Below are 26,484 nucleotides of genomic sequence, written 5' to 3' on the forward strand. Positions count from 1 at the left end.
ACGTTAGACATTTTTGTCAAAGTGAATTAAATGTAAAAAACATAAAATTAATATAAAAATGTAAAATTAAATGCTAAACAAAATGAGCACCTATGCTGAAGGTCAAGCTCCATTCATGTGAGCATGCTGAAATCCTATTCCAGTTGGCCTAGAACTTCCTATCACTGATTCCCAACTACACCCATTGACTTAACTTCATCTGCAAATTTGCTAATAATCCCATTATTCCCTAAGAGAATTTATTGATAAAAATTCAGAAGAGTATGGGTCCAAGCAGGGACGTAACTAGAAGGGGTGGGCAAATGCCCCTGGTGGCAGAATTTAGGGTACGACAGTTTCAGATGGGGACAAAGATCATCATTATAAATTATCAAATTTTAAAGTTGTGGGGGCAACAAAATGTTTACCCTGAGTGGCAAAATACCTAGTTAAAGCCCTTGGTCCAAGGACGCTCAGGGACTCCGCTTATGATGTGTCTGTCCAATCAGAGAATTTCTTGTTTACTATAACCTGCTGTGACCTATTCTACAACCACAATTCTATCTAGTTCAATAAGTTATTCTCCTCCTCCCCTCCCAAATCTCATGTACCATATTCATGACCCTGATAATCTTGTAGTCATATTCACGACCGTGACTCGTGTGACAGAAAAAAGAAAGTCACTTTTTACTTACGTAAAACTAAATATTTATGTTCTCATATAAGGAATTTACAGAAATTAACTGCTACAGTAAGAGGCTGGCATTACTAAAATATACTTCATGTAAAAAAAATGGTTTTTTAATGATTTAAGGTGGAGACACACAAACAACCCATTTAGCCTGAGGCCATTTGACTTGAGTTGATTTGGACTCTGTCCAAATAAAGGGGCACACATGACCGCACTATTTCACAGAGCCAGGCTAGTTTTCAGTTTTGTGACGTATAAACCCTGTCCTTTTCCTACTTCAAATTAGGAAAAAAAGGATACAAAAGAGGAAGATTATACTTCCGATGTGTGATTTTGTATTAAAACTTATTTGTAAAAAAATAAGTTATTCTCAGTTTGCTTTACGCCACCAGTGTACAACTGAATTTGTGAACTACAAACTCTTATTATGTATGTGTATTTGTATAATTATCTTTCCATTTCAATCGCCACAGGCATATATAGAGGAAGGGTGAAGGAGACAATCCGCCCCCCCCCCTTCTATAAAAAAATGTTATTGGCATAGACAGAGATGAACATCCCCCGTTCAGGATACACACCCTGTGATTCGTCCCCCTCCCATTAAAGGAGTCTGTATCTACTTATGACAATAATGATCATAAACGAGAAGAGAAATTTATAAAGTTCACCTTATTACAGTGGGGTTCTAGTTTGTTTCATGTTTTCCTTATCCTAGAAATTCATCCTGATATAACCTTTTCACAAAAAGGGATATACACCACACAATAAAATATATAATCAGTAAATTTTTAATTTATGAAAAAAATTCCAATTAATAATACTTTGCCAATTTGTCGTGCTTGGATTTATACAGATATTCGACATACCTAAGCGTTATTCAAAAAAAAAAAAGACAGAATATTCATCCCATCTCTATTCATTAGTTACTTGCCACCAAAGCCGGACTTAAACTTTAGGGGGGGGGGGGAACGGCAAATTTTAACAGATATTAAAAAACAGTTATAAAACCATTATAAAAGTGGAAAACTCATGTTTGCTACCCACACACAAAAATTCTAGTTACGAACCTGCTTGCCACACACATGGGCTGTTCCTTATAAGTCCAGGCCCTGGGCACAGGAATTCAGAGGCCCCTTTATTTTTCTATATAACATTCTTTGAAGCACAGTTATGGAGTGTTATTGTGTAACAATTGTATATAATTATCACAAATTCTGAAGCATGCAATGGTTTTCGTTTATTTTGCACCTCCATAAAATCAAAAACATCAACGAAAAATCGACAAGAAAATGACAATATTCTACATGGGGTGGGGAAACAAAAAATAAAAAAACAACAAAGAATTCTGGGGCCTCCCAAAAATTTGTGGCCTTAGGTACATTCTTTGTTTGTCCATGCACAAAACTGATATTGGCCAGACATGGCTCTTGTTTGAAATTTTCAATGACCATCAAGAATAAAATCACGTCTGCTCAAAGCCATACTTTCTAAATGTACTTCTGATTTCATGCTAAAAAGATTTTGGATCAGGAATTTTCATCCACAGCGAGACTGGCGGATTTCCTACCCTATTTGGTGAGGGGAATTGACACACGACATGACTTGGTGGATTTTGGACTAGACGAAAATCCAGTCGAACCTGCTGATCCCAACCAATGCATTTGAGTTTTCCCACACACCAAGTTTTGGATTGACGCAGGACTATTCTGCCTGTTGGATTGCTCACATGTGGGGTTAATAATACCATTCTTTTTTTACACAACTTGCATTACACATGTGACTCATGTTACACTTGTAAATTCAAATATTGCTGATTAAATACTTTCAGATATTAAAAGTTAATTTTAACTTGTATGAAAAATAAAATGTAGCATCAAAAATTAAACACATGAAAATACATACGAAAAATTATCTAAATCTTGCTACTGCTGCCACCCAAGGTCATTTGCTGAAGTTATGAAGGGGTTACATGCCTCTACTTCAGCATGTCACACAGTAGGGTGTAAATAAAGAAATGGTAATTTTTCCTGCGGTTTATATCAGAGCTAGACAAATCCTAGGTGCCAGGTCACCATGGCAACTACAAACATGTTGCAAAACAAAACCCCATCTTTATCTCTAATTTCATTCATGTTAGTTGATTTTTAATCACTATAGGCTCGTATATCTGCTCTGCAAAGTTGTTTTTTGACCACCCTGTATAGTTTGTAATACGAAAGCATCAGAATAATTAATATTTGCAAAGTTCTTTATTTTTGATAGTTTCATATCTTCATATCTCTTAATATCTAAAATTAAGAAAGATTTTTTAAAAATAAGTGTTAAGTTCCAAAATCAAAATTCTAAATGAGTCAAACCCACGATAACTTGAAGTTTTTGTTGACAACTGAATATTCACCAACTTGACTGTATTTACTTTATATAGAGACTAATCCCAGGCCTCAGATAACTAAAAATTGATATCAACCTACATTTGAAATTTCCTTCGTGCAATTATTAAATTAATGTCTACTACAAAAACAAATTTTTCAGAATTCGTGCAATTACTAAATTAGTGTCTACTACAAAGACAAATTTTTCAGAATTTGTATCAACTTATCTACCAATATAAAAACAAAGGTTTTAAGTCGTCCTGGTACAGTAAAAAATATTTATAGGCAGTTGCTCCCAAATGAAAAAAATTTTTCTGGAAAAATTTAAGTTAAATTTTATTCAATTTGTCAATCCCTTAGATGAAACACTATAAAAATAAAACAGACTGATAGGCTATCTAATTCACATCACCGGGTATTTTGAGCCTAAAAATTACCTTCCATGTGCGATTAGATCATGCATAAACCTAATAAGCTGTTTAGTTTCCGATATAAGAAACTACAAAATGAAAAACTTGTTTTAAAAAAGTGAGAGAAATTACATAAATAAATCATAAGAAACAATACCTCATCATCCATGTCATACCCTACTTCTTTATACAGGTCATCATATAAACTGTCTGATAGTTTATAATAATGTGATGGTAATGATGGTGAAGAAGGAGGATGTCGATTTTCTATTACATGAACATTAGATTCAAAAAGCTTTAAGGAAGCACAGTAAGAATTTTTGCCAATTTTAACAGGAGGGAAATTATTGCCAAAACCATTTCTATTTGAATCTTTATAATCTAAAATAGGTATAGATTCAGATGAATCAAAGTAATTCACATGGCCATCTATATCGATTTTGAATGTGTTAGGATCACTTGTGCATTTTACAGCTTCATTACTTCCAATAACTTTTGTTTGCGATATTGGAAGCTCATTCAAATTTTCTTTTCCTTTATCACTATCTTTTGAGAGATCACAGTGCGATTTATACAAGTGCACTTTCATCCCAGTGAAACTTTTATAACTCTTTCCGCATTCCTTATTCGGACACTTATAAGGAGGTCTTGATTTCCTTAAGCTTCTGCATAATATTTTTGTGGCAGACATCATTACTGGTCCTTGTCAGTACTTCATGTAACTGAATTGGGAACCCTGCAAATAGAAAAGAAATAGGCTACATATTCTGTAAACAAATTTCTCAAAAATAAAATATTCATGAAAACTACTTTTAAAAATACTATAGATTCAAAATACACTTATACTCAAAATACGCAATAATCATACACTGGTTTTGCATAGATGAATAAAAGATAATCCACCATGAAATTAAACTCTTTACAATTTGTTTGGACAATAAAAATACTCTATATAATAGACATAAACAAAGTTATTGGAAATATTGAGAGAGCCTCAAACCCAATATTTCTATAAGTATTATCGGGCCAGATACAACTTTAGGCGTGTGAATAAGAGATAACCAGAAAGACCAAGTTTTGCAACAAACATTGAAAATCATGTTTTGAAACATCAAACCAAAATGTGAATTATAGTTTACCACTTTGGTTCCATCATCCTTTTTTACTGAAAACTTTCTTTTTCATTGCTCCCAAGTCAAGTGAACCTACATGATCCTATGCTATACTCATATCGCCCCCTAGGGACAATCCCCTAAAGTGGACAATATCACGTCTCCCAGGGTGAGATATTGTCCACTTTGAGACATGTTGATCTAAATCTCATACTTATTAACACATCAAGATGCTATGTGTGATAGCTATTCTTTCACAACTATTAAGCAGCAAGATTCAAACTGATATATGTTTTATACAAATATTACACGGTGCATGAATTGTGCACCAAGTGCTCTTTCATGCTTAAATTTCAACAGCAATAGATTTACTCTTGTAAATGAAATGTATGGGAGGAAAGGAGGATTATTTTTATTTTTCAAAATGACTTTTCCAAGACTTCATGAAAAACAAGCTGAATTAAATCCCCAAGTCAATTGTTGACAAACTGACAAGTGAACACATGATGGAAGGTGACACATGATAGATTATTAGAGCTTACCTACAAGCAAAAATTGATAGAAAAAAACATTAAAAAATAATGGTGAATATTTAACACATTTTTTATACGTATAGGCATACAGATTTTATACGTATTATAGATAAATAGCCTAATAACCAAACCCGACACAACGCAATAGACGAACGAGTTGTCAACGAAGACGATTCATCCGATGCTCAACGCATCACAATATATAAATTGAATTCGAACAGTAACCACGTATACAACCTCCGGCTGCCGCAGTGATTGTTATTATCGTGAAATAACAGTCAGTGAACCGAGTATTACAGGGTGTTGTGTCCCTTTCGAGATAGCGACCCGAGTGAGAAGAAATAGAGAAATTATCGACTAGCTACAGAGATAGACGTTCAAAACCACGCAAAAATGATTCGTACTGAAATAAAGCGAGTAATAATTGAAATAAATATGTCACAAATCACCTTTACCGTGGCTAAAAAGCGCGTTCATATAAAAAGGAGCACTGACAAATGCGAGCAATGACTGCTCAGCTTCCCGCTGAAAAAAGAAAAAAAACAAACCTTTCAAACCCCATTCCCGTTTCCGAAAGTATTTTCCCGACACTGGATTGACTCGATTGAGGTGTGTGTCATCAATGAGATGTCATTTTATGCAAATAATTCGTTAAAAAGTGTTTGAATTAATAAATTGCGACTAAAATTATTTTTATAAAAATTAAATATTTTATATGTATATTTGAGAATTAATTTTTGCTGAATTTGAGCATTCACTTCATTTCATATTAAACCGAAAATTCCAACATCGTGCGTTAACTGATGTGACCACATGACTCGTATTTTACGGGGACATTCACAAAAATTTGATCTTTGTTTTTGACATCTCGACTTTTTTTATCAATAGGATGACCATATTTCTTGGATGGTTCCCGTATTTTCACGTAGTTTTGGTCTTTTTGCTTTATAAAAATGTCCCGTTTTCCTAGCATTTTCGACGAAGCCTACTTGAAATTGAGGATTTACATTTTTTATGATAATCATGAATTTAAATATGAATATTCATCTCGCATATTTGTCATGTTTAACGTTTATTTGTTCCTGAAATTTATAAAAATCCATTGCGGTTTGCAGTGGTGCTTCATTATACGATTTTTCGGTGATTTTAGCGATAATCGGTTACCTTTGGCATCATGGTTGGAGAAAATTGGCAATTTTCTTTAGAGCCGCTACATCTCGCATAGGTAAACGGGGCATGCACCCAGGGCCTACAAATTTTCAGGGCCCAAAAATTGGTTTTTTCAGTACAATAGTCACCTCTTATAAGAATCACGTTTGTGGGGGGGGGGGGGTCACCCAGTTTGATTCTTATAAACGGAGGGCAGCACAGTTGAACTTTCAGGGGTTTTTAAGATGCCTTCTAGGATAAAGTGTTTCCGGGAAAAATGTGATTTATTACATCAAATTTAGAAATAAAATTCTAGAAAAAATTGTATGTGAAGATGTAGGGTATTATCATTATCTTGGTTGAAAAACTTTAACGAAGTGAATTATATTTCTTCAGAAAAAAAAAAAATCGAAAAAATAAAGATTTCCTGTAATTTAACATTTTAATACATTTAATGCATTTTTTGAGTATCAAATATGCAAAAACATCTTGAAAGTTAAAAAAAAAAAATGTATACTTGGATCGAAAGGGATATATGAATTCCTACACTCCCGACAGCGGACAAAAATTTCGGTCTTATGGGTGTCCGTTTTCAAGAGGTTCCACTAATGTTCATGTATGTACAGTACAGTAATACCTCGGTTTTCGTTGACTTCGGTTATCGTCGGTTTTCGTCGATTTTTTCCATAAAAAAATTTGTTTCGATTTTTGTCGGTTGCCTCGGATTTCGTAGGCGTGCGCAAGAGACTTCGTTGCTAATCTTCGTTCTCTTTTTTCAGTGTGGCATTGTTTCTCGTTTTCTGAGCATCACCCCGCGCGTCTAGCCAAACAATTCTATGGGACTAAAGAAAGTTTCCAGAGCCAGCAGCCCTCAGAAGAAGGCTGCAACGTGTTTAAGGATAATGTCTTGCCCCATTTTTAGCAAATCTTAAAGAGGCGGCAGAAACAGACCCCTTTGGACAGCTTTCTTGTGCAACATGAGTTCACTGACTCTGAAGCTGGTCCTAGTACCAAAAGATAAAGAAGGGAAGTGACCCCAGACAGTGCCTTTATACCTAAGGTCCTTGTGGAGTGGGGGGGGGGATTCCCCTTCCAAACAATAATATCCGCACCTCTCTCTCCCCCCATCGCCTTCTTCTATACCCCAGGAAATCTTCAGAAAGGTATAAAAATGTAAATGCAACGTTAAATGTTAATTTGTTTTTTACACATTAGTCTTTTATATTCATTTTATATTAATTTCTTATTTTTTTTAGTATTAAACACTATATTTATTCTCTCTAAAATATGTTTTCGGTATTATTTTGGAGTTTCTAGAGCGAATTAATTGGATTTATATTGATTCATATGGAAATAGTTACATCGGTTTTCGTCGGTTTTGAATTTCACTGATTTTTTTCGAATGGATTATCGACGAAAACCAAGGTATCACTGTACATTGACATAATCATAACCCCTGACCCAGACCTTCAAGTCTATTTCCGTTTATGATATCAATGCTGTCTTAACTCAGTGAGCGACTGCTTTCATCTACACCATGTCAGAAAAGGCGAGACTTCGGAAATCTCATTCATCAGTTCTCGACTTATATCAGGTTTACATGTAAGCCGCTCGAAATTTCAAGAGAACAATGACTGTTCATGCGGTAAAAGGAATGACATTGCTGTTTTAACCCCTTAACGTAAAGAGAGACGAGATTATATCGAAAAAATACATTTTCGTGCTATTTTCCTTCTCTCGAGACTCTTCATTCGTAACCCCATAAACGAAAATTGTTTTTTTCCCCGTAACTTCAGAGAAATAACTTTTTTTCCTTTCTCCCTCACTATGGTTTAATGAGTAAATAAAACAAACAAACCCCAGTATTACATACATGGAGAAAGGGTGGCTGGGAGGGCAAGAAAGAATGAAAAACCTGTTTTTTCATATTTTTTCCTTTCCTTTCCTACATGCTAACAATAATACCACTTATTTAGATTCGAATATACATTGTCAAAATTTATTGCTACTACTACTAAACCGCATATGAACCTCATCCATATTCCTTTACGGAATTTGCAATGAATGGGTGCATGTGTTGTGAACCTAACGTGAAATTTGTTTCTGTGGAATGCTTATTATGTGTTGCTTGTCAAGTGTTGCTATCTGTCTTCCGAATTCGGAAGCAGACAAATTGGCTGGTTGTTTTTTACTTGTGTCATTTTGTTAAATGTTGTAGTCCTGATTGCTCTCTGTGGAGAGACTTTTTTGAATGGTAGATCGGCTCGCATTCATGCGTCGAAGTTGGAAAACTTCAGAAAACCAACTTCAGCCGATCACCACCACTATGCCGTGTCAGTTGGGTTCGAACCTGATTCGTCACGATAGGAGTCCATGGCGATGCCCAAATTTATTGTCAATTTTTTATTAACAACTTTTTACTAAATTTATTACCAAATTTATTTATTAGATTAATTGCCAAATTCATTGCTAAAATTCTGTACATGAAGGAGGTGAACGCATTAGTTCTCAAACTTTTTCCACCCGTGACTCCCTTGCCCTTGCCATCGATTATCGGCGGCTCCCCAGAATAGTTTAAACAAGAATCATTTCAAAACACTGAACGGGTGCACATCAATACACTAACTCTTCACGACACCTTCGATAGAGGTTGGCGACGCACACTTTGGTCATCTCGAGCATCTCGGACGTATTGATGCATTTCTTGCGAGATATTAAAGAAGTCACTTCAGAATTCTCATCGTGGTATAGTAACTGCCTCGTCGGCTATTTTGTTCCACGCAAAGTAGACATTGATTAATATTAGCGACTTTCAATCTTGTGTTTATCTCCAAATGCATGAGATCATTTCTAAAAATCTACCTCACATCGCAAACGATATTTTCATAGGATTGCTATTGTTGAATGTCATTATTTTTATTTTTTGGGACACATCGGGGAATACTTCTCTAACGATAATGCTTCCTTCACACACCAGTGAGAAACTACTGGTCTAAGACTAGGCTGATCCGTTTTAAATTATCGAGAAGTGTGCAATATATACAGGCAAAGTAACATCAATATACGTACTTCCAGTGTGGCTATGTCTATTAGCCACTGGGCAAACCATACGGGCCGACTCATCATCCGCCATTACTGTGCACTGTGACGTTAGTATTATCGCTAATGCGAATATAGCTGTTCTGTATGCTGTTTGTTTTAAACGATTGGCCGTAACTTTGACGTCGCATTGAACAGAAAAATTGTTTTCTTTACGATGCTTTAGTATATAGTTTTATTAAAGGGGCTCTATTTTTCCCCTCCTCGATGAGTCCGCAAAGGATTTTAAGGTTTTCTAGCTACTATGTTGATGTGGCTGAATTATAGACTGACTTTATTTCCTCGAGAAAAATATGGGAAAGTGGGATCCCAAATATACGGGAAATCGCTGCTATAAAAATGCTGCTAAAGGTAAACAAAGTATCCAATTATCGCTAATATCATCGTAAAATTGTCAGTTACGGGAAATGAAGTACTACTGAAAATAGCAGTTGTTTTAAAACTGATGGGGGAATATAAGTAAAGTGGAGTAAAATTAAATTCTCTCTCTAAAAAAATCGTGATAAATATGAGAGACGAATGTTCATATATTCATATTATAGTCATAACCAATGCTCGGATGTTGTTGACCTAAAAATCCTGAAAAATGACCATAAAAAATAGCCCAAAAACTAAAAAAAATGCTTTAAAAACTAAAAGAAAAAAATGACACAAAATGCTATTGAAATAGCAAAACAAAATTCTTCAGATACTGAACCAGTCATTATATTGTGTGTGACTGGAGGTCAAAGAAAAAAAAATTCTCATAGTATTTCTATTGAAAATCACATTCATTTTCAACATTAGATTTTATAAAAAATTGCCAATGACACTTTTCAAATAAACAATTCATAATTCATGAGTATAGTTTAGGATATCTAATAGAAATTTCTGAAAAGGCAAAATAGACTTCTCTCAAAATCAATAGATGTCATTGGGGATATTTTTTTTGAGGGGGGGGGGGGGACCTGATCTTCTCACAGTGCTAATTTCTCTTCGATTTCAAAACTTTTAGACGTTCCCGTAAAAATTCGTTTTTTTCTCATTATTTTTTCAAATTTCATGATAGCAAATTGGCCTATACCACTTTTAACACACTGACTTTATCCGTAGCATCAATAAACTCCATACTTTTCTGTAAGGACTGATTGGTAGAAACTAAAATGCTGAAGATTGATCTTACGTACGTCATCAATATTCCCAAGGCAAAATAAAGCTTACGAAATCTTACTGCATGCAGCAACAGAATCAGAATTTCTTGAATGCTCTCTCTCATTTTCATTCATTCTTTGGTTAAATATGGCCAGCTCTTGGAATTTTTACTAAATATTAAATTTACATGGAATCGATTCCAAACTTTGTTTGTCATCTGTATAAAGGAGGATACAAGTTTAAGTGATGAAAGTAATACATATGTTTTTCTTTATAAACAATTTTAGCCTACTTTTTATTTTGAAAAAGTTTTAAAAGTGAAAAAATATCCTAAAAAGGCTAAAAAATTCCCTAAAACCTGAAAAAACGGCTTAAAACGGAAAAGAATTGAAAAATGCAAAAAATGCAAATGCCATCAACATCAGGGCCCTGTTCAGTTAAGAAAATAATTTCAATCCTTGATTTTAATTACGAATTAAAATTCAAGTTTGCTTCGTCGAACTACGGGGGGGGGGAGCGGGATATTTTTATTTAAAATAAAAAGTCGGGATGGCCAAAATTACGTAAAAATGCGGTAATGTCCCGGGAGATGCTAGTCATATAGTCACTCCTACTGAATAACTAGGATCGCTATGCAAATTCATGATTTTCTGACTGATATATACAGAGGCGTATTTAAAGGGAGGCATATTTTAGAGGGAGCTGGGAGATATAGAACAGGGTGTCAAGTTTGGATGGGCGGCAAATTTGGTATAGTCCGCAGGTGGTAAAACGATAAATCCGCCTCTAGATACAGTATATGTCACACATTTTTTATTTTATGCATGCAATGCGATTGCAGTTATGTGTGGATTCTCATCCATAATTTGGATAATTTCCAAGTGATGTTGTTTTGGGATGTAAGGTCCGGTTAAGATGGTAAAGCATCGCGAAAACAGTTACATTTTCTCTGACGGGGAAGATAGTTTTTGTAGAGTAAAAGAGACTGCTGAAGGTTAAGGTCATTGAGAGAGAGAGAGAGAGATTTGCGCGTTCGCGATGAAATCGTAATTCATCGGAGATGTAAATTTTTAATTTAATTTCGGTTTTCGAGACAGCATCATCCGCTGTCATCCTTCAAATTAAGGAATTACACTATAAAAGCTTTACAAAAGTTCATTTATGAAACTTGAAAAATGCAACCTATAAGCGCATCGGCTACATTGGGGTGAACGTAACTAACAGGCTTATTGGTTGTTTTTTTTGTCAAATAAACTTTTCTAAAACTTCTATAATGTAACCCGGCCCGGGTAACCCGGGCCTAAGGAATATCAAAAATATGCTAAATGTTTAATCTAATTTATTTTATTGATCAGACAAAGTCCTGAAAGCAAAGAAAGATTTGTGATCAGTGAAGCCGCAGAAGGTTTTTATTAGGATAATAGAGGCAGAAATTGCTAAGGGGTCATTCAAGTATTACGTCAGCATCGATGGGGACGGGGTTGCCGATTTTCTGACTTTTGATGACAAGGGGGGGAGGGGGGTTGTGATGATGCAACCACCCTTTATGAAGATATGAAATATTCTTAATGGCATCTTATTCGGTGCGCCAAAAAACGGGAAAAACCTTTCGATAGTTATTGGGCATCTGAACTAACATTCTCCCTATTGATAAGTGGCTCTGTAGGGAACCTACAGAGCCACTTTAGTGATCTCTAAATGTTTCACGGGTCGTTCAAGTGCTCTGGAAATGTGGAAATGTGCCCGGGCCGCTTAAGTGCTCTGGAACTGTGCCACGTATCAACCAAGTGATCTGTAATTATGCCACGGATCACACTTAAGTAATCTGGGAATGTTCCGCAGGCAACTTTAGTGATGTAGAACCGCAATGGGGGCCGCTTAAGTGCTCTAAAACTATGCCACATGTCCCTCAAGGGATCTCTAAATGTGCCACGGATCGTTTAAGTGCTCTGGAACTGTGTTGCGGGTTACTTAAATGCTCTAGAATTGTGCCATGGGTCATTTATGCAATTTGTAAATGTGCCGCTTAGTTCATTTTTACAAAATTAGGTTTGGGGGCCAAGCCACATCAGATAACCTTCAGGACCACATTTGGTCTGCGTGTCAAGGGTTTACCACATGTGGCTTAAAGGATGGGTCGCAATGAATTTCTTAAAGAGAAATTTTGAGTTCTTCAAATAGCATTGAAATTAACAGAAATTGATAATAATAACATATAAAGGTATTTTCTTTCGAAATTTTAATTAAAATTTTTTTTTCTTCTGGGGGGGGGAAGTGATTCGCACGAGCTCCCTATGCCACCCCTCCCGAGTACGTTTCTGATCCCACCAATATGCGTCAGGAGGTAGGGGGCAGTGATGACGAAATTTTGCTGACAAGGAGGGGGGGGGGGGAGGTCAAAAATGGCTAAAAATTTGCTGACGTAATACTTGAACGGCCCCTAACTGAGTTATGACTGGTATGCTTTCGGTTTCGCTAAGTTTGCGGGAGAAAAATCGAGAGCGGTTATCGGTTACTTTCGATTTGTGGCTGATCCCCATCACAGGTTCTTCCACATACCAACATATTGTTGGGCATGTGTGACTTTTTCATGGCCTTCCATATCTAGGAGCAGGGCTCCTAGACTGGGATCCTTATCGGGCCTGTCTATAATGAGTTTAAAGCTTGAAAAAATTAAAAATGATGAGAATCATCCCGGAACCAGGGCTGAATCCCTGACGGTCCCACCCTTGGGGGTCATGGTGACTTTAGTCTCGGGTATGAGTACACAACATTTTCTCACTCAAACTCCTTCGGGGGTTTTAGCAGCAATTGGTTTAAATCATAGTTTCAGAAACATTTTGTTCCATCCCCCCTTTAATCAGAATTTTTCTCTCTCTCATCGTCCCTCAACTAAAGTGAACCCATGCAACACTTGAAGCAGAAGGTGCTTCTGCTCTAGAAGGTGTTGAACCTTCGGATTGTGTGTTAAACTCGTAGCTTTTATCACCCTCCTGGACCATTACATCACCCACCAGGGGGCGATATTGCTCACTTTGGGAAACACCGGTTAAATAGTAAACTCAGAAAATAGTATGAGGTTCTAATTTCTCAAACATTCCGTGATACGCATTTCATGCAATCAGTAGTAGGGCTAATAAAAAAAAAAAAATTTTAACTTTATTTTCGGACATATATATATAGTCAAACTTCGTTAGTGTGTCACCAAGTTAACGCGTCACTCCACTTATCGGGTCACTTTTTGGAAATCCCAGTTGTCCTCTACGGGGTTGTAATGTTGTTAACCTCCTGATTGTGCGTCACCCACACTCGTTTAAGGGGTCAATTTTGTGAAAGCACTTTTGAATATTACCATGCAAATCGGAAACTCTTCATACAATATACACGATAAGTTCAATGCTCACTCTTACCACGTCAAAGACCGTGACCGTGGTTCGTTGGGTAAGGGACCGTTCAAGTATTACGTCAGTTTTATTTTTTAGCTATATTTGACAACCTCCTCCCCGTCAGCAAAATTTTGTCAGCTCTGCCTCCTACCTCTTAACGCATATTGGTGGGATAAGAGACGTACGCGGGGAGGGGGTATAGGGAGGGGGCTCGTGTACCCCTCCACAGACGATCAGAAATTTATTTTTTTGATGCAAAAAATATTAAAAAAAAAATTAAAATTTCGAAAGAAAATACCCTTATATATATGTTATTATGATCATTCAAAATTTCTCTTTAAGAGATTTATTTGCGACCCACCCTCTATAAGCCATATACGGTAATCCCTTGGCCCGCTGACCAAATGTGGCTCTGGGGGTTATTTGATGTGGCCTGCTCCCCCAAACCTAATTTTGTAAAAATGAACTAAGCGGCACATTTACAGATCGCTTAAGTGACCGGTGGCACAATTCCAGAGCGTTTAAGTAGCCCGTGGCACATTTTCAGATCGCTCAAGTAGGCCCGTGGCACAGTTCCAGATCACTTAAGTGATCCGTGGCGCATTTAGAGATTCCTTGAGTGACATGTGGCGCTCCAAAACTTTGGAGCACTTAAGCGGTCCCCAGTGAGGTTCTACATCACTCAAGCTACCCGGCACATTCCCAGATTACGTAAGTGATCCACGGCATAATTAAGGATCACTTGAGTGATACGTGGCACAGTTCCAGAGCACTTAAGCGGCCCAGACACATTTCCAGATCACTTGAATCCGCGAAACATTTAGAGATCACTAAAATGGTTCTGTAGGGGAATTATAAATAGTCAAAAAATCGTCAACGAATAAGGCAAATACAGGAAAATACTAAAAAATTCTCATTGCATTTCGACACGCTATGGGCGTCGTCTTCAGACCAGCTGAGTAACCGAGATTGAAGATTTGGTACTCAAAATCCAAGTAGGAAACTCGGTCAGCGTGATACTCTTATCCTCTGAAGACGACACCCATAGCGTGTCGAAATTCATTAGGAATTTTTTAGTATTTCCTGGTATTTACCTTATTCATTGACGATTTTTTGAGTATTATTCGGCAAAGTCATCTATTCTTTCATACTTATCAATAAGGAGAATATTATATAGAAACGTCCTCTCCACTTGTCAATACAAGATTCATCGAAAGACTGGTTATTTGTGGAGATGAAGATTACAAGGAAGAAAATTCATCACTGCGTGTCCCCGTGGCGGCAGTGATGAATTTTCTTCCTTGTAATTTCCCAGTCTTTCGATGAATCTTGTAAGGAGAATATTAGTTCAGGTGCCCACAAACTAGCGAAAGGTTTTTCTCATTTTTGGTGCACCGAGTAAGAGATGCCATTAAGAATATTTTATATTTTTATAAAAGGTGGTTGATGACGTAAGCATCATACAACCCCCCGTCATCTAAAGCCAGCAAATCGGGACCCCCCCACCCCCATCGATACTGATGTAATACTTGAATGAACCCTAAGAGTCCCGAATTCTCTGAATCCTCCTCTCTGTGTCATTGGGGCGGTATTGTACTACATCAACAATGAGATGGCACCACAATGCTCTTATGAGCATTGCTCTACGTCAACGATCTACCTAGCATTTCAAGCAGGACACTGACAGAATCCTTCTCTAAACGTTGAGCTATTTCTTATTTGGGAATGGTTCTCTCAGCTGGAATTTTTTTTTCTTGGCGAGTTGAGGTTCTTGGGCAGCTTTTGCTGAAAAAGCAATGTCCATAGCAGAAGTTCGCCGTTGTTTTTTTTGTTTTTTAGAGGGGGGGGGGGGAGGAACCGTTTACCTCAAGCTCAATATTTGTGGCGTCTTTTTGACGTTTTAAACGAATCTTGGCTGAACGATTATCAAACATCTGTAACCCTACAGAAAAAAGAAATCACGCGTTTCAGTTTACTAGCGTTCACCAGACATGCACAACATAGTTTTCTGTACGAGGTTCGGACTTCTGTCAGAGTGTTCACCAAAAATTAGAAAAATTTCGTTCACCATTAAAGGCAAAGCAACGTCAGTGGATATGAAAAGTCGGAATGACAAAAGTTGCATTCGCAAAGATGAAGAAACTATCATATAATATAAGCTTGAATAGTACAGTCGGCGTTCGTTATAACGACCCCGTTATAGCGACTATTCCATTACAATAACTGGTAGGATAAGTCCTGAATGTTTTAATGGAACGACTATCATATATGTTTTACTTTCGATATAACGACCCTCCCAATATAACGTCCATTTTCGATGGGACGAAGGAGGACGTTATATCGAGGGTCGACTGTATCATTGCATTTAAGAAGTTGATTTTTTTCGGAAGCGCCTGATGGAGCTACAAAGCGCAAGAGACTTTGAGCTTCGGACGTTAACGCTAGAACTACGGCGCAGTCATTCTGACCGCTTGTTGAAAGCGGTCTTTGATCGCTCCATTTGCAAATCTTTTTTTTCCAAATTTGAAAATTTCCTTCCTTGAATTTCCAAAATTCGTCAAAAGGAATCCTTTGGAGCAAAAACGAACATTTTGTCATTCCGTTGATTTTTAAAAACCTTCTTTTACCTAGAACTACCGAGTGGTCATTTTGACTGCAGTTCAAAATTTCGTTTTGTTTAACCAGCTTTTAAATATACTATATGAATGCATTTTTTAGGAATTATAAAATTATTCATTTTCTCTTCTAAAACTAGGGTATAGAATCGTTCATGTTTCGTTATACATTTCAGGCGTAAGCAAACATGCAGGGAGTTTCAAAAAAAGATGTGCTAATTTCTAAAAGCTGGTAGAATGCATTGAAATAATCTATTTTTTGTCTTACAAGTACTTGGTGGAAAATAGGCCACATAGGTACCCGAGTGCTCTTGAGCGTAAAGAAAAGGAGGTGAATCACATTTTATTTTCAACCATGCATTTTGTGGCCTCAGGCACTGGTCGACATGTCAAAGGATCAACTAAGTGAGAGTAAAAGCTGTATAGTGACCTTAGATCTCATATTTTATCGGACAGAGACAGAGAGAGAGAGCCCTTGTTTTTAATATTATTTGGGTGCACTGTACATGATAAGTGACAAAACAGTCTGCTCGCTGCAACAACTTGAAAACAAAAGCGACAAAATTACAACAACACCTCACGTTCTATCTGCTCGCGAATTGCTTATTGGTTTCAAATGTAACATTTTCTTAACTGCTTCAGCGGTGTATAGACAGTTCCGCACAGTACATTTCCGCACATGAGGAATTTGGAGACAAATTCGCACACATTCCATTTCCGCACTTCGAAAACAAAGGCTCTTCTCGTCTTTCTTTTTCTGTTTTTCTTCCTCTCTCTCTCTCTATTTGTCTTCCTTTCTTCTCTCCATGAAACTGAAGTTATAAGGCTACCGGCACACACACTATGGTTCAGCTGGTGCGGCTGATCTTATCAGCAACCGTGGAATTTCGCGTGGAACACACACTGCTGTTAGCAACCGGGTTTTTTTATTTTTTAATGCCACGTGACACCTCGGAATTGGCTAAATTATTTTCGCCAAGCTGAAGTTGGCTACGATTATCATGCAAATTCGTGCTCATAAGTTACATTGCAGTAAAACCCCTCTCAACGGACACCCCTCAGATGCGGTCACCCCCCTCTTTTACGGCCAAATAGTAATTTACAGTTGTATAATATATAGAAGTATGTATTTCAAACCCCCCTATTAACGGTCATTCCTCTTTCACGGACGAATGGAGAGTGAAATATTAGTAGTGCAATTTAGTCCTGTCGGTGTCCGAAAAAGACAGGTTTTACTGTATATAATGAAAAAAATCAAATTTCTTTGTAAAAAAATTTTAAAAAACACTATGATACTCATTATACCTTTTAGTTCCCAAAAATGTTCATTTCATGAAAACATTTATGTGAAAAATATCTGACAAAATATTAAACAAAGCATCGCAAACGCAACGTTAATCAAAAATGGAATAAAAAGAAAACCTCATGTGAAAATATTGATGATTGGCAAAGTCTCATATATATTATGCACAGACGTACTGTTCCGAGACAATTCGGTGTTAGCGAGGGATCGATCCCTTTCCTTTTGGATCCGCACATGTCTCAGGGAGTTCCAGAGTTCAACATTTTTTAATATACTGTATATTTGTGCAATATAAATTTCGCTTTGACTAAATTCAATTCAATAAGGAGAAAGGGTCTCGCTCTTGGATGAGGGATCTTGAGGAAAGGTGGGGGGAAGCAGCACGAGAAGAAAATATGGTGCAAAGGGCCATTGGCTAACAAAAAACAACCACTGGACCATATATTTTCTTTTAATTTAATTTTTTTTTAGTTTATTCAATCATGATATAACGCTGTATAATAATAAGAACATCAATCGATGGATTCTGACGAACACAAAGCACTGTGGTAACGAAAAACTTCTTCGTTTATCATTTTCCCCGATCAGTTAACTCATCTATAAGATGATTTTCTCCAGACGGTGCGATGACACGAAGGGAACGTAATGTCCTCCTTACGAAATCATTTAAATGCTTCTTATACTAAATCCGTTTGCACACAGATTTATGGCTTTGCCACGTGCTGGCCATTCGAATTGCTCTGCCTTTTTTCACGATATAATTTAAAGTTCCTGACCACAAATTACTAAAATTTGCGGCCCCCCCCGAACTTGCTATCCCGGCCCGCTTAACACTCTGTACTTACGGCATCAGGGCCGCAACTAGGGAGAAGCAGGCGGGACTGATGCCAAGGCCGTCTTAAGAGTATCATGGGTCCCCGGGTTTCCGGAGGCCCATAAAATAACTGTGCGGCTCACGTGAAATTTCATGAATTACGATCGCGCGCGCGATTGAGTTAATTTATCTATGTCTATGTCACATCTGTGTTACGCCCACTCTATCAAGAAGTCATCCAAAATTTTAAGTCGTATTAGAAAAATTTGTTCCTAAAGGATTTCATCAGAGCGGTCGATGAAAAAAAATAAATCACACTTAATGCCATGTTCTATGTACACAAAAAAGCTGGAACAGGGTCTCTGAAATAACCATAAGAAATTGCTTTCAGCATGGGGATTTCTCTTAAAATCTTGTCAATGGCAGTGAAGATGACAATGATGATGACTTAGTCTCATTTGCTGTGTTGTTAGAGCATGTGCAAAATCGTGGAAAATCGTGTCTGATGAGTGTGACGAACATGACGACAGTACTTTGGTTTCCATAAACATGCGGAAAAATTTGCGAATTTTTGAAAATTGAAAACGGCAATATTTTGTGTTGTTCAAATGCTGTGAAGCAAGAGTAGCATTCTGCACTCCAGTAGCTCTCAATGTCCAATCAGTGCTGGTCATGTAACATCACGTGACAAGCAAACATTTAGCATGTTTCAGAAAAAAAAGCTACATGGGCCAGTTGCTAAAAACTGACCGTCCTTTCACTTCATGTTTTATGTTTTTGCTCAAGTTGGAACTTTTCGTTCGTCTGAGACCGTGATTTCAGTTTGTGCTGAAATCTGAATAATTTAATCTTCATATTTACTGTAGCTGGTGTTGGATTGGTGCACTGGACTGGGAGGGGGATTTCCTCTTTCTCTTCCTTTGGCCTCTCGTTCTATATTTCGGGTGAGAGTGTGGTGTATGTCAAAATTCACACTCAACTCGGCTGACCAAGTACAGCGAGTAGTATTTTTTTCCCTTTGTTCTGCATTTTGTTATTAATACTATTTATTTATCATTAAAGACTATTTTTATGCAATGCAGTAACTAAACATTAATTAATTAAGAAAAACTAGAGTAATCAACTTTCATGACTAATCTCGTTTGAATAACTAAAATTTGGATTTGGTTTTTCTGTAGGAACACATCAATAAGGAGACAGGAACTAGCACGGCCATGGCTTACTCTGTTTAACGAGTCACTCGTCACTCCACTTACGGGATCATATTTTTTGCTCTCCCAAAAGTGACTCATGAACGAAGTTTGACTGTATATATAACGTATTTTTCCCAAATATAATACATATGTAGGTCAAGCATGTGTGGTTATATGTTCTGATTTGTTTTTCATTGTCAGTATTCCCTTCAATTTGAGGACGGCAATGCGAGGTATTTTCACCGTAATGTTGCGAATCCGTTTTGGAATATGCATGTGTATCTAGGGGAAGAATCCGTAACAAACACTTCACAAAAACGTTGCTACGAAAAACCTCATTTCTTAGTACTTTTCTGGGTCAGCAGTCTTCTGACAATGATTAGGAAAACATACAAGTTCAAGAAGTTATAGTTTTACGTAATAATAGTTAAAAACTATTATACAGTCACTTTTTTGGAAGAGATTTCAATTCATTTGCTAAAGTAAATACAGTGAATTCAAATGTACTCCCCCCTTTTAGCTCGTAAATTGGTGAGTACTTTCTGAATCTTTTCATCGATCAAAAAAAGGTGAAATTTTATGTAAATAAAAATTCACAATGTATAAAATGTTTTAAATTAATTATCAAAATTTTATGTAGTTTGTAAATGTATATTTTTGAGTTGGTAAAAAAAAAAATATCTATGTTTTTGATTAAGGACCAATCACATCAAGTCAAATTTAAGATATTTTCTTGTGTAATAATGCCTAATTTATTTAAAAAAAACCTCGATTCGCATTTACATAGATTACGTATTTATTGCAAACACATCACCATCAAATATTTGAAACTTGATGAATTTTGACAGAGATGGAAAAAAAAAAAACACAGGAGATTAAACTATATCTATATTGATACTATAAAATTATTTATTGAAGATTGAAGTCGGGGGTGGTCACACGTACCAGTACCCTAGCCATCGGCTGTATAGGTTTGAATTCAAATACCCACTAGGACATGGTTGTCTTAGTCCAGCTGTTTGTAATCGAGAAATGACCGTGGTGAGATAGGTGATATAAGTCTCAAGTCAAATCAGATTATATAAAGATGACTGCTCAGAAAAAAACTAATCAATCATAATTAATTTGAAATTTGCGTGAACTCAAAAACTCCAGTTAGAATCCGAACCTACTCGCCTTCGGTATCAAAGGATGCTCAGAAGTGTCGTGAGTTCAATACCCGATTCATCCTTGTCAGAATCTTTCCTGACGCGGAGGTACAACAGAAACGGCAATGATATGACCGCAAAGCCCATTGATACCGCAGAAAGTTCCTCACCAAGGGGTTAACTCACCAACCCCTCGACAAGATATATGAAAAAATAATGTCAAAGCTACCGTTTGGATTCGACAATAAATTGTATGACTGTATAGGTCAGGGTTTTCCAACTGGGATTCCGCGCTTTTGGGGTTCCGCGGAATCAAAAGTGACGAAACCCCAAAAATTCCCAGAACCCTGATTTTTTCTGAAATTTTTCTTGTTACTGTTTCATCTGAAGCAATTTTTATAAGAAGACTTCCTGGGAATTGGTATTTCTGGATCTTCTCAAGATCTACATGCGGATTTTATGAGTCTTCCTCCAAAGATGCGGAATTTTTAAATTGTTTCTTTGCATTCCGTGCCCCCCCCCCCCACCCCCGCTTCTCTTTCTTCAGATGGCCAATTGAGCTTCATATAGCATGGTCCTAAATAGCAATTGTAATAAGACAGAGAAAATTAAAAGCTTCGCTTTCTAACTTGCCTGAGGTCATTTTTCCCGTTCTACAGATTCTTTACCACAAATGAAACCTCGTTTATACGACGTTCAAGAGGCCACGTCAAAACGTTGAGTATACGGGCGAAAATCGCACAACTGATAATACTTTGCTGAAAATGATTCCTCCGCCGCCACCCCATAGACCTCAAAGAAAATATCACAAAAATTCAATGGTTTTAATTGCAGTTTGTTTGTTATATATATATATATAATGATCATTCTTGAGAATAATTACCCCCAACATTAAATTTTTCAAAATTATATTATAAATTACTTAAATAACTGTAATTCGCATTACATCACCGTTGTTTAAATCTTGAGTATTCTTATATTGTCCTCCTGAAGATTTAAGATTTGAAAGAAAAAAAATGTGTGTAATTTTCACACTTTAACAGGAAAGATTTTTTTTTTGTTTTGTTTTCCATATCTAAAAGCAAAGCAGATAATGAATCGAATCTATCTCTTTAAAAGTTGTCTAAAAGAAAAAAACCGAAATACTGGACATTAGTGTTTTTATTTAGAAAACACCAACGAATAAGGCAAATACACAAAAAATTATAAAAGTCCTAATGCATTTCAACACCAATGGGTGCCGTCTTCAGAGGAAAAATTTAACCACTAGTTTCGCTGACCGAGTTTCCCATTTGGGTTGAATACCAAATCTTCACGCTCGGTTGCTCAGCGGAAGAAGTACGTCTGTTCACTTCAAACTTCGTGGTCAGGTCAGAATGAAGCTGTGAGCCTGCGTGAGATACTAATGCAGCGTCCTAATTGGACATTTGCGGAATAGTACTATCCGATTGGTCTATTCGAATTTTCTTGTAATTCCCGCGACGTTTGAAGTGAACAGACGTACTTCTTCCGCTGAGCAACCGAGCGTGAAGATTTGGTATTCAACCCAAATGGGAAACTCGGTCAGCGAAACTAGTGGTTAAATTTTTCCTCTGAAGACGGCACCCATTGGTGTTGAAATGCATTAGGACTTTTATTATTTTTTGTGTATTTGCCTTATTCGTTGGTGTCTTCTAAATATTCTTGGGCAAAGTGGATCAACTCTTCTACATTAGTGTTTCTCAAACCATGAGTCGTGGCTCTCAGGGGCATCGCTAACCTTTGTCAAGGGCGTCGCAGATAACTACGCCTAGCGTAAAGGAAATTTCCCACAACTGACCATCATTGTATGTGGGTGGGTACACTGAAAATTTCAAGATTCCGTACCCCAGTAGCACATAATGGCTCTCAATGTCCAATCAGTGCTGGTCATGTAACATCACGTGACAAGCAAACATTTAGCATGTTCCAGAAAAAAAAGCTATATAGGTCAGTTGCTAAAAACTGACCGTCCTTTCACTTCATGTTTTTGCTCAAGTTGGAACTTTTCGCTCGTCTGAGACCATGATTTCAGTTTGTGCTGAAATCTGAATAATTTAATCTTCATATTTACTATAGCTGGTGTTGGATTGGTGCACTGGACCGGAGGGGGATTTCCTCTTTCTTTTCCTTTGACCTCTCGTTCTATATTTCGGGTGAGAGTGGTGTATGTCAAAATTCACACTCAACTCGGCTGACCAAGTACAGTGAGTAGTATTTTTTCCCCTTTGTTCTGCATTTTGTTATTAATACTATTTATTTATCGTTAAAGACTATTTCATCAAACATTTTTTTACTAGGCTCTTGTTCTTTTGACAGCTTCTTGACTTTTGTGAATCATCGGCGGAAATACGCCAACGTCAAAGGTGGAGTCGACTGATCTAATGTATATATGTATATATGAATTGACATCATCATCATTGTGCCCCCCCCCCAGCAATAATGAGCTTGCCCCCCCCCCCCAGACTTCCAAGTCAATCTCCGCCTATGTCGTGAATTATAATAGGAATACTTAAACGAGAAATCTGTGAAACTGTATTAGTTGTCATGATTGAAAAATTGTGCGTATTTGTGGAATACTACTTACATAGCAGTGGAATATGGTAGCCAGGTCGATAAGATATTCGTGAACTATGCCACAAGATGCTCAGAGAGGTCGTGTGTTCGATACCCTCCTTTGTCCTTGACAGTATCTTTTCTGCTTCCAGAAATATTACAAAAACAGCGCCATGACGATCAAACAGCAGATCGCGATTCTCGGTGGGAAACATAAAATAGAAGTTCAGAATCAGTTGTGAACTGTATAAGTGACAGTCTAATTAGTCCTATTGTGTAGAAAATAAAGATGGTGGAGAAAAAAATAATTAAATCAGCATGTTTTTCGTTATTCTGAAGCTATATTTATAACTAGAATGACAAATAAAAAAAACAAGACATTTCATTGATGCAGGGCCTATAGCTTATATTGAAATAACGCATTCACGATTCAAAAATTTCAAAATGAGTTTCTTTAGCAGGCTTGACAAAATTAACATTTGTACTAAAACGATGAAATAGCCAAATATTATGAAAAATAATTCTGTCCCGTAAAATATGGGTCATATGGTCACACTATGTGTAACTCAAATATATATATACAAAAATGAAGAAAAAAATATCAGAAGAGCAGGTTTTACATTCTTTTCCCCTCTCCCAGCCACCCTTTCTCTGCATTTGCAATACAGTAGACTGTATATATATTTTTAGACACTTTTTATCTACTACGATTTTTCGATTCTTATTCCACAAAGCGAATGCAGACTTTTGAGACACCTTGTATATTGAAGAAATATTCAAAATTTGTTAGGGGTTCCGCGGAATAGCCTCGTAATCATCAAGGGTTCCGCGTGAGCTATCACGTTGGAAAACCCTGGTATAGGTCCCAGTGTAATTAGCTCTCGTGTATAGAAAATGACCATGGTGCGACAAAAGGAATTGATTAGAATTCAAACATATTAATCATATCCTAACCATACGTCCGTTATATCATATTTCAATCTGAGTTTTGTTTCGAGAGTTTCGGCTTTTATACGGCTGTCAAACTCGACCCATTTTTGAGAAATATAGGCTGTAACGACCTATTAATATCGCATGATATGTGCATATTTGTAGTTACGGTCTGTCCAGCGTGAGAACAGATTCGTTCATGGCAAGTCACACGATATTAAACAATTTCATAACCTTATTTCAAATTAAGTGGCATAATAACTAGTTTAGTACAACACAAAACGTGTAACATTGAGATAGTCGTGAAAGAACTTTGAAATAATCCAGAGATTAGTGTAATTTCAAGCCATAGGAAGTATTCACCGTAAACGCTATAGATACTCTTCCTAGCGAAATAATAAACACGCACATCGTGCGAAATAGATAATTGAAAGTAACAATGTACCGACGAAATATTGCGAATTTATTTGTATACTGTAAACCAGAAATTTATATTTCAGTAAACAGCTTTTATCTCTGATCTACCGTAAGTTTGACTTTAGATAACGTTTATGCATATCATTACACTAGCTAATGTCACGTTAAAAATTAAGTAAAGACGTTGAAAGTAATTCAAAGAAATCATTATACTTCTCTAGGACAAATGCCTCATTAGGACAAGTAACTATGAATCTCCGTCTTGGCTTGGATGCAATGTTCATTAATAATCGTTACAAATGATGGAATTTCTTTATCGTTGATCAAATTGGTATTTTCTGTAAAGAATAAAGATGAAGAGCAAATATTCTATCAAGAATCTACTAAGATTTACAGATCGAGGCAATTCAAGTCTAGCGACTTCTTTACTGGATTACCTCATGAGTCATTCGGAAATAGATAAAGAACACAGTCTTTACGCTTTGGCCAATTTCCGCAGGGAAGGTAGACTCATCGAAGCATACGCTCATGGTGGTGTGAAACAAGTTGAGCATTTGGCATTGCAGTCGTTGAAGACATACATGTATAACGATGGCTCAGGGAGACATCTGAAAAACACTTTTATTGAACTGAAAAAAAGCTTTAAAGATGGAGTAAGGAAGTTTTTTTTAATATTTTACATATATCGCATATATATGTGTATTCAAAATACACAAAGAACATAGTTTTTATCTGTAGCGGAATCGTTGTTATATGAAACTTTTTGAATCTAAATTAAAATAAATAATAAAAAGCTTTATTGGGGCATTGATAACTAGGTGGTTATACCAGTGGACGAAGAAGACGAACAGGATCGGATACTTTGTTGGAAGCTTGAACATCGGGGAATGCTCGGTGAATCATTGATGCATTTGTTGATTTTGTGCAATACTGACATTCATTCCAAAATAGCTAAGCTTCTGCTTCAGCTATATCCAGCACTAGCTCAGGATATTATAGAAGGAGAAGAATACTATGGTAATTTTCTTCGCTTTTGTTCAACTATACTTATACGTATATCAAATAAAACCGCAAACATGTTTCCCCATTTTTCTCTTTAATTGAAATGCTTCTGCTTATTTTCAACGTTTTAAGGGACAAGTAGCGTACATCTATGCATCGCGTTCGAAAACGAGGAGCTTCTAAAACTACTTCTGGAAAGTGGTGCAAGTGTTTACCAGAGAGCGAGAGGATATTTCTACCACCCCAGTGATCAACAGTGGGAAGTGCCAAGGAAAAGGACTAATTTTGAAGGTGACTTTCACATGTGAATTTGGGAAAATTAGAATAATGTACACACAAAACCTGGTCTGTTCAGCCTATTTGAGCCTATTAATTTAGTATTGAAAGGATACTTTACTTTTTATAGCCATTTGTTTATTCCTGACGGATTCAAAAAGTGTTTTCCTTTCAGGTCTCAGCTACTTTGGAGAATATCCCCTGGCGTGGGCTGCATGCTGCGAAGATGAATCTAGCTACAACTTGCTTCTCAAATATGGAGCCAATCCGCAAGCCCAGGATTCTTATGGAAATAGCCTTTTGCATGTGGTTGTAGTTCGCGACAAACTGGTAATTACTGTACCATCAAT

At 36.8% G+C, this 26,484-nt stretch overlaps 2 protein-coding genes across 6 annotated transcripts in view; one reads left to right on the forward strand and one right to left on the reverse strand.

Moving 5' to 3' along the window:
• LOC149085324 (peregrin-like) overlaps positions 1 to 23,558 on the reverse strand; it is an 81,921-nt gene extending 58,363 nt beyond the window's left edge. Inside the window, exons 1-2 of one of the 5 annotated variants that reach the window (XM_089233279.1) lie at positions 23,541 to 23,558; positions 3,610 to 4,188 (exon numbers count right to left, since the gene is read on the reverse strand). In XM_089233279.1, the coding sequence (XP_089089405.1) occupies positions 3,610 to 4,146 (537 nt within the window). In that variant the 5' untranslated portion in view covers positions 4,147 to 4,188; positions 23,541 to 23,558. Of the gene's footprint in view, positions 1 to 3,609; positions 4,189 to 5,106; positions 5,485 to 5,546; positions 5,692 to 23,540 lie in introns of those variants that run through there. The other 4 variants (XM_089233280.1, XM_089233278.1, XM_089233277.1 and 1 more) reach the window with 4 other exon arrangements.
• Positions 23,559 to 25,209: 1,651 nt separating this feature from the next.
• iav (transient receptor potential cation channel subfamily V iav) overlaps positions 25,210 to 26,484 on the forward strand; it is a 29,281-nt gene continuing 28,006 nt past the window's right edge. Inside the window, exons 1-4 of the mRNA XM_089233904.1 lie at positions 25,210 to 25,509; positions 25,675 to 25,873; positions 25,991 to 26,149; positions 26,310 to 26,464. Coding sequence (XP_089090030.1) covers positions 25,210 to 25,509; positions 25,675 to 25,873; positions 25,991 to 26,149; positions 26,310 to 26,464 — 813 coding nt within the window. The remainder of the gene's footprint in view (positions 25,510 to 25,674; positions 25,874 to 25,990; positions 26,150 to 26,309; positions 26,465 to 26,484) is intronic.

The sequence above is a fragment of the Pholcus phalangioides genome, unplaced genomic scaffold (genome assembly GCF_987345545.1).
Source record: "Pholcus phalangioides strain wild (caught in Gottingen) unplaced genomic scaffold, Ppha-v1.0 ptg000007l_1, whole genome shotgun sequence".
NCBI lineage: Eukaryota > Metazoa > Arthropoda > Arachnida > Araneae > Pholcidae > Pholcus > Pholcus phalangioides.